An 18,820-nucleotide genomic window follows, 5' to 3' on the forward strand; every position below is an offset into this window, starting at 1 on the left:
GGTAAAGGGGCACGAGGTAGCTTTATGGGTGATGGAGATGCTCATTATCGTAATTGTGATGCTGGTTCCCTGAGTGTGTACATATTTTAAAACCTACCTTGTACACATCAAATACATACATTCAATTATTGCATGACAATTATATCTCAAGAAACCATTAAAAGAAATGGTTGTACATAAAAATCTGATCTCCACCCATTCTAGAAATTACATTTGGCTCTACTCTCTCTCTCTTCATGCCTCGGCAGCCAAGATCTCTGGCTATGGCACTAATGCCACATCCCTGGAGTACGAGATCTACCTTCTCTGTCCCATTCCTCTGCAGCAATGGCCCTGAGATGAACAGTGCAGTGAGCCTGCAGGAATCCACAAAACCTTTAGATTATTTGCTCTGCCAGTGACCTTAGTCATAGGACAGAGGTCTGGAGGTCCTGAGAACTTCTACCAAGCCTAAAACCTGCACAGTCACACTCAAGGGAACATTTGTGGATGCACTTTTAGAAGAGGCACATTCCCTCTAGTTTGCTGCAATCTCACCTACTCCCTGTTATCACTCCCAGTGATTCTGCACAAATTATGGTCCCAACTGGGCCCAGTAAGTCTTATAGTTAAAGATGCCTGTATAGTGGATGTCAGACTTCAAGCCATATCCTCCTTGGCAGGTGCCAGGTAAACTGCTCGACAGTGCTGGGAACATGAGGCCTCCCCTGGAAACAAGGGAACTAATTCATGCTGCTCCCAGATGCACTGGAGGCTGTCACCACTGACCCTTCCTCAGGGTAATCTCTGACCCACAAAAATCCATGCCATTCAGACCACATTAGGCCCACAAAGCCCTACAATCTTCCCTAGGAGGCCTTGAGTAGCAACACAAATGAGGCCAAATCTGGCCTGAGAGCTGTTCTCTGCCATCCTGCTGCTCCCTCTGAAGCAGAAAATTTGGAGACCCCTTTAGTGTGATAAACCTTAATTCTGTTCTCATCCCACTCCACACAGTGAGCACAACACAGAAGATTAAAGGTGACTTTATCTATAAGATCCTTATTATCACCCCAACCAGAGCAATGTAAAGTAGACAATTGTTGGGATGGGTAATGTGGAGGCTGGATGAATCCATGATGAGCACCATATCAGATCAATGATGTCACTAAAAAGGGAAACCTTCTCTTCCAGCAGACGCCAGCTCAAGGCTTCATGGCCAAAGATGGATCATGTCCACAGCTAAGCCAGTCATGGGGGAGGGAATGACACCTTCCTACAGCCTTAGGCTACTCGTGATTTCTTCTTGGAAAGAGAGAATGGATGTCTGTCTTCCCTGAGCTCAGGGAGTGGCTGGCACACACTGTGGAGACCTCCTGGTGGGCAGAGCTGAGACGGCTTCTGACACAAACACTAGTAGTAACAAAACTCTGGTGACGCCCACAGTCAGAAAAGGCAACTTCACTCCTGAAAGCTTCCAACATATCTAGCATTGATAGGGAACCTCCCCAGCGTGGATATTTGGATGAACAAGGCTCAACTTCTGGCTGAGGGCTCCCTCATAAGGACTGCTCTCAGAGCTCCTCTCCAATGTGTGTCGTCGTGTCAAAGGAGGGGGGACCACCTTCTCTGCACTCCTCTCTCTAGTGTGGATTTTCTGATGCCGAATGAGGGTGGGCCTTTGGCTGAAGGCTTTCCCACATTCGTTGCACGTATATGGCCTATCTGGCTTGTGGACTTTCTGGTGCTGCCTCAGATTCGACCTTTGTCTGAAGGTTTTCCCACATTCGAGGCACTCATAAGGCCGTTCACCGGTGTGAAGTCTCCGATGGTTATTGAGGCTGGAGCTTTGGTTAAAAAATTTCCCACATTCAGGGCAGCGATAAGGCCGTTCACCAGTGTGAAGTCTCCGATGGCTGTTGAGGCTGGAACTTTGGCTAAAGAGTTTCCCACACTCGGTGCACTCATAAGGTCGTTCACCGGTGTGGACCCTCCGATGTTTCATGAGGTCGGAGCTTCGGCTGAAGGCTTTCCCACATTCACTGCACCCGAAAGGCCGTTCACCAGTGTGAACTATCTGATGTTGAATGAGACTGGCAATGTGGCTGAAGAACTTCCCACATTCATTGCACTTATAAGGTCTTTCTCCAGTGTGCACTCGCCAGTGTTTGATCAGGCTGGAGTTGCAGTTGAAGGATTTCCCACATTCACTGCACTCGTGGGCGCTCTTCCCGGTATGAACCCTCTTATGATGAATGAGGTTGGAGCGCTGGCTGAAGAACTTGCCACACTCGCTGCACTCATAGGGCCTCTCACCAGTGTGAACCCTCTTATGTTGAATGAGGTTGGAGCTTCGGCTGAAGAACTTCCCACATTCACCACACACATGCGGGCTCTCACCCGTGTGAACTCTCTGGTGTTTGACGAGACTGGAGTGTTGGCTGAAGAATTTCCCACATTCGCAGCACTCATAAGGCTTTCCTCTATTGTGATCCCTCTGGTGTTGAGACAGGCCAGCAGCATGGCTAAAGAAGATCCCACATTTGCTGCACTCATACGGCCTTTCTCCAGCGGGAGTTCTCTGGGGCTGCACAAGTGTGGGTTTGTCGCTGAAAGTGTTCCCAAATTCACTGCACTTGCCATGGCTTTGCACGGTGTGAAAATCCCCCACACCTTCCGTGTTCTGTTGTGGCTCCTCCACACAGTGAGTGACCTGGTGCTGGAGAAAGCCAGATCTGGCCACAAAGTCCTCCCCACCCTCTCTGAATGTGAGAGGCTTCTTTGATGTGTCGTCTGTGCAGCTCTTCACGAGCGAGGCCCTGCCTTCCTCCCTTCTGATAGGCTTGTCTACATTCTCCCGCATCTGCTGCTGGGGAAGGTTTGTCTTGGACCTGCACTCTCTTCCATATGCCTCACAGACATATGGTTTCTGCCTGGGATGTGTTGCTTGGTGTTCAGCCAGGTGCGGAATGTCTTTCAAGTGTTGACCACACGTGTCACAGGGGTAGTCCTTCTGGGCAGACAGAGCTGCCTTGGGACTCCCGTTCTGTGACACTCTTTCTACAGAAACACTATGTTCAGAAGGTGATCCCTCGCATTCGGTTCCACAGCAAAAATCTGAAAGCAGAGAAATGCTTGTGAAGTTCATGTTAACTTTGACAGAAGGGAACAGCCCCATCACAAAGGCATGTCTGACCCAGGAGTGAGTCCCTGGGGTTGTTGGCATGATGAGAAGCCCAGGGTCAGGGTAAGGAATGGTCTGTTCTGCAGTACTGTGCCTGGTAAGATCACAAAACAGGAGGCCTTACGAGGACCAAGGTACAGTCCTGGGCAAAAAGGCAGGGTCTACAACTCACTTCTCTATGAAGCCTTTTCAGCAGGGCTCTGGCTGCTGGTAACACACAAGCCCTATGCAGAGGGCTGTGTCCAGGCCCAGGAAAACCTGCTTGCAACTGGGCAGCTGGTGTTCAAGGACCAACAAAGGAAACGGGCGCATCTCACGACATATTAAGTGTAGGCCCATGTTGGAGAGTGCTGCGGAGGGAGCTGTGCAAAAAGTGAGCCTTGGAGGCCAGAAAGGTGGGGCACAGCCAGGGGCCCCAAGGTGGAGTAGAAATGCCAAGTGGGCAAGGTGTCAAAAATGGAGAGGAAAGGTGGCAGAGACATAGCCATTGGCTTTGGCACCCAAACAATGATGAACGCTAGAAAAGTTGCAGGTATGACCTGAAGACAGTAGTGATGTCACATGGTACCCCATCTCCCACTTACCAGAACCAGGCCTGCCATACAACCCTCTTGCCATGGCTGAAGTCATGTCCACTCTGTCAGGCACCCAGGGCTCTGCCCCCAGCTCCAGCTGGGCAACCACGTGGGACCTGAAAGATGTAAGCCCTAAGGGAAAGACAGCACAGGTAAGTGGCCAGCACTTCAGGTGAACTAGCCCACGACAGACCAGGAAAGAAAATGAAATATTACGAAAAGAACACACAAGGGAGGCCTGGCAGGAACATCCCTGTGGTCACGGCAAGTAGGAACCACATCAGAGCCCAGAATTCCTGGCAGTCAGACTTCAGGAAACGTTAGCTAAAGGAAGGGAGCAGAACAGAACGGTCAGATCTGGACCATCACCCAGGCTGGGAGGGGCCCAGAAAATGGGACCCATTGGGCTGACTGCCAGACCCCTCGTTCCCAGACCCTTCCCTGTAAGGCCTCAGGGCAGCAGGGGCTGGGGCTGCTCAGGGAGAGGATGGGACCGTGCACACAGCCCAGCCCGGGAGCCCACAGCAGCTGTACAGGAAAGTGGGGAGGGCAGCAGTGCCCAAGTTCTGGCCCTGGGCCGGAAAGAGCCGCCTCTTGGGGAAAGGGGACAGGCAGAGACGAGCTCAGGACACCGGGTGGGTGTAAGGGCCTTACCCAGCGAGGCTATCAGTGCAAAGTTCTCCAGCATCACGTCGCAGTATAGGAGCCTCTGGGCCTCATCAAGGAGCCCCCACTCCTCCTGGGCGAAGTAAATGGTCACGTCTTCAAAGGTCACACAGCCCTGCCATGATGGGGATAGTCCATTCCATGAGCAGCTTCTCTCCTCAGGACTCCCTGTCTGTCCCCTGCTCACCCTCCTCCCGGGCTCCCAACTCAGAGGAGACCCCAGGTGCTGGTTCCAGGGGCGCCTGCTCTGTTCTCATGCCTCCCGTGACCGCTGTCAACCCACAACATCAACAGCTGGGCAGAGAGACACCAGCCGGGCTCCAAGCCTGAAGCGCAGGGCCCACCCCCTCTCCTGCAGGCCCTCTCCCCTGGTGTCACCAATGTCATGCCTCCCAGATACAAACAAACATGGGCTCAATCTCCCTTTAATCCCCAGGGCCAACAGCTCACCCTCGCTCCCATATGCATCTCACTTTTTGGATTGCACCTTCCTCAAACTCTGAACCTCCCCACTGCGTCCCCACTGTCACTGTCCACTCTCCCCATCCCAGCACGTCGCAGCTGTCTCCATGGACCCCACATGTCACTCTGCACATGGCACCCAGACAGTTCCTGGCAAATGCAACCACGATGCCATACTGCCCTAGGCCTTGGGTGGCTCTCAGTGCCAAGGGCAACATCCACGGTTGATTTGAAGGTCTCCCCACCTGGCCCTGTTCCTGGCTTCGATCTAAGCCACGCAGAGCCACACCAGCTACAGACATCCATGGCCCTCTCCCTGTTCCATGCTGCACATTCTGTCCCCTCGTCTGTCACGCTCATTCAAGTCAACCCCTCTGGTCCTACCTCCACCCACCCAGGGTCAAGTGGTGCTCTCAGCTGACCCCATTTGCCCCTGAACTAATTCCCCAGCCCAGCTGAGAATCCCCAGGCCCCACCAAGGGTCCCCACAAAGGCCTGGTGAGAACGCAGAGAGGCGACTAAGCACCAGCCCAGGCCTCAGTGTAACATTACCTCCATTTCCACCAAGCCTCAGCATCCCTCTCGTATCTACGCCCCCAGGAAAATGTGGCCCCTGCCAGACCCCCTTTTCCCTACACACAGCCCCTGCCCCACCACAACTACTCTTCCATCTGTCTTTATGATGCCAAACAAGCCAAGCATGGTGCGCGAGCAAGACAGCCCCTTCTCACCCCAGGCCCCACCTTCTTCCTTCCCCCCAACATCACTGCCACCATGACCTGGAGCTTGCCCCCCTGCCCCCCAGATCTGACACACTGCTACACCCTGTACACAAGCCAGATGCCACATAGTGGATCCTTCTAACTGTGGAAATAAACGAAGACCAACCAAATGAGAAAAGGAGGGGTTACTTATTCAGAGCTCGCTCTAGCAAGGGAGTCAGCCGCCGTCACTTATGTTCTGGCAGAGGAGCAAAGGCAGGGAGAGGAGTGGGAAAGCTATATAGCGGGACAAAGGGAGGCTGCCGGCCGGGGGGAGCTGCAGGCAGGAGACCTGGAAGCGGGGCGTCCTGTGTGACTGGCTGGGGGGCACGTTAGGCTTTCTCTGCTTGGTCCCAAGTTGGAAGCAAGAACAAAAATTAAAGCAGCTGTCGGTTATGAATCAAGCTCTGGTGGTTTGGGGTCAGCTGTGACAGCAGTCATTGTTTAACTTCCTGGACTGTCACGAGAGACAGCAATCCGGCTTCCTGCGAGTCTGCCTCCCAGAGGCCGGCTTCCTGGCTGTTTGCTGAAGATAAGCACGCTGGTTTCCTGGGCAGGCTGCTGTAGGTTGTGGGCCAGAGTGCTATTTTTATATATGGTCTGGCCGCTGCCCCTTTGCGTATCCAGTCTCTCCTAACCTTAACCGAAGCCGCCCAGCACCCGTAACTGCGTGTCTAGCTGCCTACTCTCCAGCCCCACTCAGGGCTCTTGCACCTCAGCGCTCAACATGGCCAAAACCTAACTTCGGCTTTTCCACCGAAAATGCCTCTACAACCAGCTTCCCTGCTCAGGTGATGCTCATCCACCCTTCCAGCCGCTAAGGCCAAAAACCGCGCAGGCATCCCTTCTCTTGCTGGCCCTCCACATCAGAAAGTCTGGTCAACTCGACTTAAAAGGGCGCCCCAGAATCCGACCACTTCCACCCCCAGCCACCTGCACTACTCACGGACTATTGCAGTAGCCCACTCTTTGGTCTCCCCGCCTCCCCCTCCCCCTCCACGCAGTTTTCCACGCTGCAGCCGTGGGGAGCCCGTTAAGACCTGAGTCAGATCATCTTCCTCCCCTGCTCTAAACCTTCTATGGCTCCTAAGGCGCTCAGAATAGAGGCCCAGCTCCCCGGCCCGCCGTTCCAGGGCTGACTTGCTCTCTAAACACTCCCAGCTCACTCCCACCGCCCGGCATTTGCACATGCTGGTTCCTGCGCCTAGGAAACCCTTTCTCCCCGCCTCCCGCTGGGTTTCAGAAATGGAACGGCTCTATATAATTCCTGGCCTGGATTCAGGACCCCAGGTGGGAGTGGCTCCCCTCCAGGGCGCCCACACTCAAAAGCAGAGAGACGGGAAAGGCAGAAAGTCGGACAGCACCGCCCATCTTTTATCCCTTGGCGCCAGGCACCGGAGGACGCGGGTGTGAGCGGCTGAGGGCCTGAAGCCCCTCCACTCACCTGCGCCGGCTCCGTCCGCGCCGCCGCCGCCATCCGAGCCAGTGCGCGCCGCGGGCAGCAGGCGGGGGACCCGGGGGGGCACCTTGCCTGGCCCTGGGCGCGCTGCGGCCCCTCCCAGCCTCAGTTTCCCGGTGTGAAAGGCGCACGGGGCCCGGGGCGCCGCCTGTGCGGCCGCGGAGCGCCCCGAGGGGTCACGGCTCGGGCAGGGCGCGGGAGGGTCCGCCCGGCCCCAGGGCTGGGGCGCAGATCGGCCCGGGAAACGACTTGCTGCAGCGAAAGGCAGGAAGTTCCGGCCCCCACCTCCCGGCCCTAAGGACCGCCGCTCTCCCGGGCCGCCATTGGCCCGGCGCCAGGCGGTGACGCTCAGGCACGGCCTCCGGGATCGGCTGTTTGCGGTCCTGCGTCCGGCCGGGCGGCGGGGGCGGCGAGCGGACCCCTCGGCTCTCCGGGACTCGGCCGAGCTGCACCGCGAGCTTTTCCTCTTACAGGGGCCGTCCCCAGACTCGTGTGACCGCCTGGGGCCCTCGGAGCTCTGTCAGAGGCCCGAGTCTGCCTGTGTGGGCGCAGGCGAGCCCCTTCCCCTCGCAGACTCTCAGGGACCCACATGCGCGTGAAAAATAAAGATACTACCTCATAGCGGGGTCTTTGTGTACTAACGTGAAAGTTGCTCTAATTCGGTGCTTCTGACAAATAGAAATGGCAAGCAATAGGATATATTGGAGTATATGAGGAAGCCATTTGGTGTAAACCTAATTCGGCCTGACCTTGTCTTTCCAAAAGGGTCTGACCGTGGCCGTTAAGCATGCATTACATATCTGCTTTAGATATTCCCTATGGCGAGAACAAAGGCCCTTGAGATAAAGGTGCAACTTCCCTCCCCCTCCTAACGTTGGCATTTCATTAAAGCTCAAGCATCTTTCCTTAGGCTAGGAACTGATTGCTGCGCTCACGTGTGACCACCCAGCCCGACACAACAGACTTGCTTCCTGCTGCGCTGCGCCACCCGCCCCCCCACCCCAGATAGCAGACCCACTACCTGCTGTGTCCCTCAAGCACTGTGCCAAGAGGGCAATCGTGTGACTATTGTGGGAGGGACATCAAATGTAATCAATCATATGTAAAGCATCCTCTTTGGGGGTATGTAATCACTTTGTGTACCTCACTTCTTTGGTGCCCTTTCTTCCTTCGGAAAGAAAGGCCGTGGGCCATGGTCCTCACATTTTAGCTCAGAATAAACTCTCCCAAATTTTCATTTATAGATTGGTTATGGATTATTTTCGTCGACATTTCTAACCAGTAACATCAGCATCCCCCAGGGATTTGTTAAAAATGCAAGTTCCTGGGCAACCACCCAAACCTAGGGACTCGGAAATTCTGAGGGTGGAGCCCAGTCTTCTGTGTGTCAGCAAGCCCACCAGGGGACCCCAATTTGAGAAAAGGGACTCATTAGAATCCAGTAAATAAAATGGGAAAAATAACGCTACAGATCTCATGGTAGGTAACAGGGCCTGGCAGAGAGTTGGGCTCAACAGTTAAGAGCATTGTTATGAGCATCACACCTTGACGCGGGGGGCAGGTCAGAGACGCCTCTGCAGGGGCATGCGGGAGACCATCAACATATAAACTACAACAACTCTCTAAGTGAAAAAGTAGCCTCATAGGAGATGATGGTTTTTACATGAAAGCACACCTTTCGCCATTTGGCTCCGTTATTTTGTTTTATTTATTTTTTAATTTAATTTAATTTTATTTTATTCTTAAAAACACATCATGCAGGAGAGTTACATACACTACAGGTAGGCCTATTGCCCAGAGGATGGATTCTTACAGGCCACGTGATTCAACATTGCGAAGCACCAGATTAAGTGGCAGGCATAAGTGGACAGTGGAGCTGACATGCATCCAAATTTGTGACATGATGACACGGCACTACTCATCTCTAATTCTCAGACAGTAAAGAAAAAATTATTCAAGATACCTGTTAAAGAAGTTTATTCAGGGGCGCTGAATAAAGTGATAGGTTTGGGGCCCACTGCAACAGGAGCTTGCAGTGAAAGAGGGATTGGGAGCAACTCCAAACCCAGCCAAGAACAGTAGGGGTTCATCGCCAAGGAGCAGGTGGGGGTCAGAGGAAACATCAAGGGTGAGGGGGGTTCTGGCTAAACGCACCTAATAGGATTCTTGCTGAAGGCAGGCCAGGGGGATCAGGAGTCGCCTGGGGGCTGGTGGAGGGTAAGGAACTGGATCAGTCATCAAGAGTTGTGAAAAGGGGGGTTGTTGCGAAACTGACTCAACAGGATTCTTGCTAAAATCAGACAATGCAGAGAGGAACATGGTAATCAGAAAGTCAGGGCCTAGTTGAGAAGAGAGTTCAGAAGAGCCTGGCTAGAGGTTTGTCAAGGAGAGACTCTGTCACGGGAATCAAAACCTCGCCCTCTCCCAACTCCCCGGTGGCATTCAGAGCAACCAGATCTGGGTACAAATACGTGATCACCAGACATCCCAGCTTGATGTCCGTTGGCTGGAAGTTACCAGGCCTTGTCTCCATCGAGACTTAATCAGCCCACCGCCTGAGCCTGCAGCCCATGGAGGACACTCCATCTGAGTGGGTGGGAAACTGGAGGTGTCAGGAGGCCATCCTAGGAAGAGGTGCAAAATGAGAAGGCATAAAGAAGACACAACTTCACAATCACGTCTGTCCATTTTTCATTGCCCCAAGCTCATTTACACAGTCCAGATTTAACGGAAGAGAAGCTGGGTGTACAGAAAAAGAAAAAGGGCTGATGAGCACATTGCTGGTTTCAAGAACCATCCATCAGTTTGGCAACCAAACACCCATTTTTCATTCTTCTTGCACATTCAGCCTCTCAGCCCCTCTTTTATCTGACTACCCCAAACCCATCCCGTCACTGCCTCAGTCTCGGTCTTAGTATTGTAGGGGAGGAAGACATTTCCTCTTCCCAAATGTGGGTTTGTCTGGCCAGAGAACGAATTAAATTCACATGAGACAGAATAGCAAGAGAAAATTAAACAAAGCTTTATGAAGAACCATGGCCCGGGGCCTTTTTTCCCAAAGGAAGAAAGGGCACCGAAGAAGTGGGGTGCACAGAGTGGTTATATACCCCCAAACAGGGTGTTTCACATATGATTGAAATGTCCCTTTTACAATAGTCACAAGATTGCCCTGTCAGCACACCTCTTGATGGAAACGGCAGATAGGTCTGCTGTCTCAGTGAACGCCGCGGGGTGGCAGGTGTGTTGCCTCGGGCTGGGGGGTCACATATGAGCGCTGCAATCGGTTCCCAGCCTAAAGAAAGATGCTTAATCCTTAAAGAAATGCCAACGTTGGGAGGGGGAGGGAAGTCAGTTGCAGGAGGTTACCAGACAAGCACAATAAAATGCAGATTTAAGTCCTTGCCTTTGGTATTGATTAAGAGTTTCTAGAGAGAAGGTCATCTTCTTTCTTCTTCCTGGTACAGAGAGAGAGGCACATTTTACAGATAGAGATTTACCTTACAAATGTAAATGTGTCCTAACGAAGGGCAAGTTCCATTCCTCAGAGCCTCCTTCCCTGTCCCAGTTTATCAAAAGCAATCAGCCTCAAATAATCCTGATGCCAAAGAGACATATCTTGGGGTGGCCAATTTCAGGTCCCTACAGTGTTTATGCTCCTAACTCAACCCAAGATCAGGAGACTCTAAACAAAATACGTAACTTGTCACCACTCACTCCCAACTTACAGTCATGACTCAGGAGCACAGTGACAGGACCTATTCAAACTGCTGAAGAAATTACTGGCAAGCTTGATTTCTATACACAGCAAAAGTGTCTTTCAAGAACAACAACAAAAAAGAGATAAAGTTATTTCAAGCCCAAAATGAAAAAACTTAATAGAAAATTAACCTGCATAAAATGCAATTCTAAAGATTATATTTAAGAACAATGAAAGTGATTCCAGGTGGAAACTCTACGATGATAGTGTAGGGACCTGAAATTGGCCACCCCAAGATATGTCTCTTTGGCATCAGGATTATTTGAGGCTGATTGCTTTTGATAAACTGGGACAGGGAAGGAGGCTCTGAGGAATGGAACTTGCCCTTTGTTAGGACACATTTACATTTGCAAGGTAAATCTCTATCTTTAAAAGGTTCCTCTCTCTCTGTACCAGGAAGAAGAAAGGAGATGACCTTCTCTCTAGAAACTCTTAATCAATACCAAAGGCAAAGACTTAAAATCTGCATTTTATTGTGCTTGTCTGGTAACCTCCTGTAACTGACTTCCCTCCCCCTCCCAACGTTGGCATTTCTTTAAGGATTAAGCATCTTTCTTTAGGCTGGGAACCGATTGCAGCGCTCATATGTGACCCCCCAGCCCGAGGCAACACACCTGCCACCCCGCGGCGTTCACTGAGACAGCAGACCTATCTGCCGTTTCCATCAAGAGGTGTGCTGACAGGGCAATCTTGTGACTATTGTAAAAGGGACATTTCAATCATATGTGAAACACCCTGTTTGGGGGTATATAACCACTCTGTGCACCCCACTTCTTCGGTGCCCTTTCTTCCTTTGGGAAAAAAGGCCCCGGGCCATGGTTCTTCATAAAGCTTTGTTTAATTTTCTCTTGCTATTCTGTCTCATGTGAATTTAATTCGTTCTCTGGCCAGACAAACCAACATTTGGGAAGAGGAAATGTCTTCCTCCCCTACAATAGGAATGACGACCTGAGAGAGGAGTGTATCTTTGGATGAACACAACTGCTCATTATCTGAATAAAACATGAATAATATTTCCTGTGGAGTTGGAATGCTGCAATTGCCATGCATACCATCAAAATCATAGAAATTGAGATGGGACAAAGTGGTTAATATTCCCAGACACTTATATTGTCCAGGAGGAAGGCAAAGGCATTTATAACTCTGGGCGCTAATGTGTTAAAATAAATATTTGTGATTTTTTTTTAGCTTAAATAATAATAAATCAGAGCACATACTTTCCAAACTAGAAAAACAATTTGGATTGTAAATGAAGAGAAAGCATTTTAAAGTACTGGGTAAAGAGTAAATGAGGCAAAGAAAGGCACAAAACCCTAATGCATCAACTATTATATTAAATTAGTGTGGACTAAGCTTTCAACTTAGAAGGAAAATTTTTTTTTTTTTAACTTTTTAAGTCCATAGTAGTCAAGGACTTATTTTTAATGCTGAAAAGTTAATTGTGGTGTCAGGGGAACAATTTCACTGTTCTCTTCCAACAAGAACAAAAAATTTTCAAGTGGTTTCTGAATTTTTAAATTAAAACCCAAACCCAATATGATGATTTCACTTTGGTGATCACCGTCTTTCTCATCTCAAACACGCTCGGCTGTCTCTCTGGCTCCCAGTAGGGATGGAAAATACCCCCAGGCTTTTGGCCATGACTCCCCACCCAGTACCCCCTAGAAGGAAATTTTTAATGGCTCAAATTGCCTTTCAAGAAGGCTTTAAATTTTTTCATCAAGAGATATTATTTTTTAGAGCTATTTTAGGTTCACAGCAAAAGTGAGCAGAAAGTACAGAGTTCCCATGTACCTCTTCACCCAGACGCACACTCAGCGCCCCTGCTTGAGCATCTGCATCAGTGTGGTGCGCGTGTTACAACCCAAGAACTAACGCTGACTCATCGTTATTAAACAGGGCGCATAGGTTATATTAGAGTTCACTCTTCGTGTTGTACTTCCTATGGGTTTTAACAAAACTATAATGTCGTGTATCCACCATTACAGTTTCATACAAAATAGTGTCACTGCCATAAAAATCCTCCATGTTCCACCTCTTCATTCATCCCTCCCCGCTAACTCCTGGCAACCACTGAACTTTTTACTATTTTCATAATTTTACCTTTTCCAGAATGTCACACAGTTGGAATCATACAACATGTAGCCTTTTCAGATCGGCTTCTTTCATGTAATAATATACATTTAAGTTCCCTCTAAGTCTTTTCATGGCTTGATAGCTCATTTCTTTTTAGCCTGCATACTATTCCGTTGTCTGGATGGACCACAGTTTATTTATCCATTTGATACCGACCCTGATATCAGTTTCCCCACATTAAACCCAGCATATATGGGGTTAAAACCAAAACACTCATTCCCTGCTTACTCTCTGGCTTCCTGGCTCCAGAATCCACTATCCTCCATGGAGACAGACACCGTCAAGGACAAGCACCTGGACTATCTCCTCCCACAAAGAGATACGGGCTGGTGGGAAAGCTGCTGACCAGCAAGGTCATGGGCTCCCTCCTCTCTGCAAGTGTCTCAAGGCCAAAGACAGGCTGGTGGGAAAGTTCTGACCAGCAAGGCCATGTGCTCCCCCTCCCCTACCTAAAACCCCAAATAAAAACCCTTCCTTTTAGCTTTTAGGGGAATTTGGGATTTCAGTGTTAGCTGCCCTCTCTCCTTGCTCAGCGCTGTGCAATAATAACATTCCTACTTTCTTCCACCACCCCCGGTGTCAGAGATTGGCTTGCTGCGCAACAGGTAAGCGAACTCACTTCAGGTTCGGTAACACATTCACCTATTGCATTTCCCTAATCATGTCTGGTGTTGAGCATCTTTTCATATACATATTTGCTGTCTGTATATCATCCTTGGTGAGGTGTCTATTCAATCTTTTGTCCATTTTTTATGGAGTTATTTTCTTATTGTTGGGTTGAGAGTCCTCTATATGTTTTAGATTATAGTCCTGAAGCAGATATATCATTTGCAAAAATTTTCTCCCAAACTGAGGCATGTCTTCCTATTCTATTGACTATTTTTCATGGAGCAAAAGGTTTTAATTTTAATGAAGTCCATTTATCAATTTTTTTCATGGATCATGCCTTTGGTGGTGTATATAAAAAGTCATGGCCCAAAACAAGTTCATTTAGATTTTCTCCTGTGTTATCTTCTACAAGTTTTGTAGTTCTGTGTTGTAAATTTAGGTCTGTGGTCCATTTTGAGTTAATTTTTTTATGGAGGATGTAAGGTCTGTGTCTAGATTTATTTTTTTGCGTGTTGATGTCCAGTTGTTCCAGCACCGTTTGTTGAAAAGATTATCCTTTCTCCATTGAATTGCCTTTGCTCATTTGTCAAAAATCAGTTAACTAAATTTGTATGCGTCCATTCATTTCCGAGCTCTCTATTCTCAGATCAGTAGATCCGTTACATTGATCTATGTCTATTCTTTTGCCAGTACCACCCTGTCTTGATTTCTGCAGCTTTATCGTGAGTCTTGAAATCAGATAGTATCAGTCCTCCCATTGTTCCTCTCTTTCTATATTGGGTTGACTATTCTGGATCTTTTGCCTCTCTATATAAACCTTAAAATCATTTTGTTGATATCTACAAAATAACTTCCTGGGATTTTTGATTGGGATCTCATTGAATCTATATATCAAGTTGGGAAGAACTGACATCTTGACAAAATTCAGTCTTCCTATCCATGAACATGGAAGATCTCTGTATTTGTTTATTTCTTCCTTGATTTCTTTCATCAGAGTTTCACAGTTTTCCTCATATGTATCTTATACATATTTTATAGGTTTTTTTACCTAAGTATTTTGTTTTTTTGATGCTGATATAAATGGTATTGTATTTTAATTTCTAATTTAATTGTTATTTCTTGTATATAGGAAAGCAATTGATTTTTGTACATTAACCTCGTGCCCTGCAACTTTGTTATAACTGCTTATTAGTCCCAGGAGGATTTTTATTTCTTTGTTTTGAAAGGTTTTTGGTTCAATTCTTCAGAATTTCTACATAGACAGACATGTAATCTGCAAACAAAGACAATTTTCTATTTTCCTTCTTAATCTGTATACCTTTTATTTCCTTTTCTTGACTTATTGCATTAGCTGGGACATCCAGTAGGATGTTAAATAGAAGTGATGAGAGGGGACATCCTCGCCTTGTTCCTGTATTAGTGGAGAAGAATTCTAGTTTCTCACCATTAAGTATAGTGTTAGCTGTAGGTGTTTTTTGAAGATGTTTTTTATCAAGTGGAGGAAGTTCCCCTCTATTCTTGGTTTGCTGAGAGTTTTCATCATGAATGGGTGTTGGATTTCTATCAAATGCTTGTTCTGCATCTATTGATATGATCATGTGATTTTTCTTCTTTAGTTGGTTGATGTGATTGATTACATTGATTGAGTTTTGAATGGCGAACCAGCCTTGCACGGGTCACTTGGCTGTGGTGTATAATTCTTTTCATATATTGTTGGGTTCAACTTGATAATGTTTTGAGGATTTATGTATCTCTGCTCATGACAAATATTGGTCTATAGTTTTCTTTTCTTGTAATGTCTTTGTCTGGTTTTGATATTAAGGTAATGCTGGCCTCATAGAATGAGCTAGGAGGTAAGTCCCTCTACCTCTATCTTCTGAAAGGAATTTTAGAGAGTTGGTATAATTTCTTCCTTTAATGTTTGGTAGAATTCACCAGTGAAGCCACTGGATCTGTTGGGTTTTATTTCTGTTTTGAAAGGTTATTAATTATTGACTCAATTTTTTAAAAGATACAGATGTAATCAGTTTGTCTAATTTACATGGCTCATTGTGTAAGTTTTGGAAGGTTATGTCTTTCAAGGAACTGGTCCATTTCATCTAGGTTATCAAAATTGTGGGCACAAGGTTGTTCTTAATATTCCTTTATTATCTTTTTAATGTCCATAGGATCAGTAGTAAATGGTCTCTCTCTTATTTCTGATATTAGTAATTTGTGCCTTCCTTTTTTTTTTTTTTAGCTTGTTGGTGTTATGGACTGAAATGTGCTCCCTGCCCCTCCAAATGTGTATGTTGGATCCCTAACCCCCAATGTGACTGTATTTGGAGATGGGACCTTCAGGGAGATACTTACAGTTAAATGAGGTCATAAGGGTGAGGACCTAATCTGATAAGACCAGGGTCCTTATTAGCAGAGGAAGAGACATCAGAGACAACTCTTTCCACACACACACAGAGACCACATGAGGGCACAGCAAGAAGGCAGCTACCTACAGGCCACCAGAATCCAAGCCTGACAGCACCTGGATCTTAGACTTCTAGCCTCCAGAACTGTAAGAAAATAAATCCCGCTGTTTAGGGCACCCAGTCTGTGTTCCTTTGTTATGGCAACGCTGGCAGACTGATATAGTTTGCCTGGCTAGAGTTATCAATTTTATTAATTCTTTCAAAGAACCAGCTTTTGGTTTTGTTGATTCTGTCTATTAATTTTTTGTTTTCGTTTTCACTGATTTCTCTTCTAATTTTTATTATTTTTTTCTTCTGCTTACTTTGTTCTTTTTTTTTCCTAGTTTCCTAAGGTGGAAGCTATATTACTGATTTTTAAATATTTTTCTTTTCTAATCTATGTATTCAATGCCATAAATTTCCCTGTAAGCATTGCTTTCACTGCATCCCACAAATTTTGATGTTATATTTGTATTTTCATTTAGTTCAAAATATTTTTTTATTTCTCTTGAGACTCCTTTTGAATCTACATGTTATTTAAAAGTGTGCTCTGTAATCTCTAAGTATTTGAGGATTTTCCAGTGATCGCTCTGTCGTTGACTTTGAGTTTAATTCTATTGTTGTCTGAGGGCAGACAGTGTATGCTTTCTATTTTTTTTTAATTTTTAAGTTCTGTTTTATGGCCCAGGATGTGGTGTGTCTTGGTTCCATGTGAGCTTGAAAAGAATATGTATTCTGCTCGTGATGTTTTTTCTGGAATTAACATGATTTATTTCCGTATCAGTCTTAAAAGTTGCTGAGTTTGGGCAAAGCCAGCATGGTTGATAGTGTGTACCTCTAATTCCGATGTGTGTTTTCCAACACCACCAAACAATTCTCCAGTTCTCAGCAGACACTGATTGGGTGTCCTACAAATTTAACTCAATTCTGACGCCATCTGCCTGGAGACAGCATCAGGTCCCACAGGTTAAGGGCTCGGTCCCACAAGAGTGCCCACATTTCAGACACCAATGCTGAGTCTAGATTGTCACCTGTGCTTCTGATCAACTGACTATAAACCAGGGGTTTCCATAACCCTCCTTGGAGTTGTTCGTTTGTTAGAATGGCTCACAAAGCTCAGGGAAACATTGACCTTCATTCACCAGTTTATTAGAAAGGACGTTATAAAGGATAGAGATGAACAGCCAGATGAAGAGGTGCGCAAGGAGAGGTCTGGAAGGGTCCCAAGTGTAGGAGCTTCTGTCCCCGTGGAACTCAGGTGTGCGCCCTCCCAGCATGTGGATGCCTTCACCAACATGGCAGCTCATCAAATCTTCTTGTTCCAGAGTTTTTATAGAGTTTAATCTGTGGCCACAAGCCCCCCACCAATTTCCCTTCCTAGAGGCCAATGGGTGGAGTTGAAATTTCCAACCTTAAATCAGTTGATCTCTCTGGTGATCAGTCCCATCCTAAGGTTATCTAGGGGTCCTGCTGTAAGTCACCTCATTAGCATAAACTTAGGGGTGCTCCAAAAGGGCTCCATATTAATAACAAAGACACTCCTATCAGTCAGGAAATTCCAAGCGTTTTAGGAAATTTGTTCAGGAACCAGGGACAAGGACCAAATAGTTCTTATTATACCAAGTACCTTTGATATAATGCGGGGAAAATGACACTTTACCTCTATGATCTTCTTCCTCAACTCCCGTAACTCCAGTCTAATCATGAAAAATTGTGAGTCAAATTCCCATAGAGGCACAGCCTACAGTACACCTGACCAGTACTACTCAAAACTGTCAAGGTCATCAAAAACAAGAAAAGTCTGAGAAACTGTCATGGCTAAGAGGACACGACAACTAAACGTCGTGTGGCATCCTGGATGGGAGTCTGATACATAAAAAGGGCATTAGGTTAAAAACCCAGGAAATCTAAATAAACTATGAGCTTCATTCAATAATAATGTATCAACATTGGCTCAGTCATTGTAACAAAGGTACCATATAATGTGAGATGTTATGCGTATGGGAGAGGTATATTGTAACACTCTGTACTATCTGCTCGTTTATTTTGGTAAATCTAAAACTATTCTAAAAAACATAAAGTCTATTATTAATTTAAAAAATCAGGGCTCTCTCAGAGTTTACAAGCGTGATTGCGGACAGAGGATATTCCAAGAAAAGTGTGAGGATAGAGAATCACATCTATCGTGCTGTTGTTTGCAGGTAGGGGAATTGGGACTCTCAGATATGAACTCTTCTGATGAGGTTCAAGGTCAATCTTTTGAAAGTATCATTTCCAGGGAACCAAATCTCCGATTCCTATATGTGGACTAATTTAAATGGGAGGACAGGAGGAAAAACAGTGTTAATCTGTTAAGTATGGGTATAGTTAATGAGTCCATTGCAGTATGTGAGAATGTCTGAACTGACCACATTGGAATCTTCCACAGCCCCTGTCATGTATGGAATTCTCATGGATCTTCTAGTTGTCAATGCAAATAACCAATAAGCAATCTCTAGATGACACAGATAGGTGAGTTTTACTCGAGCCAAGCTGAGGACTAGCCCAGGAATGCAGGAAGGAAGAAAGTGTTCTGGGGAAGCATAGTCTTCAGGACAGCTTTATACCTTTTAGAACAAAGAACCAACGTGGAACATGCCCGGGATACATATTCAAAGACAGATTTATATGCAGATTAGCAGGTCAACGTGAGCCTGATGTCCAGAAAAGGAAACATCTTCAGGAGTACCGATACTGGCGTAGTAGGAGGGAAGTATACATCCTTATCTTCAAGGAGTGCACTCTTTGA

General features: G+C 47.0%; 1 protein-coding gene across 3 annotated transcripts; it reads right to left on the bottom strand.

The window, feature by feature from the left end:
• Positions 1–1,009: 1,009 nt before the first annotated feature.
• ZNF792 (zinc finger protein 792) lies at positions 1,010–7,530 on the bottom strand. Of its 3 annotated transcripts, none has more exons than XM_014838197.3 (4): positions 7,072–7,530; positions 4,393–4,519; positions 3,748–3,870; positions 1,010–3,096 (listed from the first exon to the last, which is right to left on the bottom strand). In XM_014838197.3, exons 1-4 carry the CDS (start codon positions 7,102–7,104, stop codon positions 1,466–1,468), a joined length of 1,914 nt encoding a protein of 637 aa, XP_014693683.3. In that variant the 5' UTR covers positions 7,105–7,530; the 3' UTR covers positions 1,010–1,465. The 3 variants fall into 3 exon arrangements, with proteins under 3 accessions (XP_014693683.3, XP_044615305.2, XP_044615306.2); XM_044759370.2 differs by lacking the exon at positions 7,072–7,530 and adding an exon at positions 6,668–7,026; XM_044759371.2 differs by lacking the exon at positions 7,072–7,530 and adding an exon at positions 5,920–6,607.
• Positions 7,531–18,820: the final 11,290 nt, after the last annotated feature.

Source organism: Equus asinus, chromosome 26 (assembly GCF_041296235.1).
Source record: "Equus asinus isolate D_3611 breed Donkey chromosome 26, EquAss-T2T_v2, whole genome shotgun sequence".
Classification (NCBI taxonomy): Eukaryota; Metazoa; Chordata; class Mammalia; order Perissodactyla; family Equidae; genus Equus; species Equus asinus.

Bases quoted from the DNA above. Each gene is read 5' to 3' on its own strand.
- ZNF792 (XM_044759370.2), bottom strand. From the start codon at position 6,817: ATGTGCAAATGCCGGGCGGTGGGAGTGAGCTGGGAGTGTTTAGAGAGC. The intron at 3,871-4,392 runs GTAAGGCCCTTA...TCTTTCCCTTAG, and splicing joins TGCACTGATAGCCTCGCTGG to GGCTTACATCTTTCAGGTCC. The intron at 3,097-3,747 runs GTAAGTGGGAGA...CTCTGCTTTCAG, and splicing joins GTATGGCAGGCCTGGTTCTG to ATTTTTGCTGTGGAACCGAA.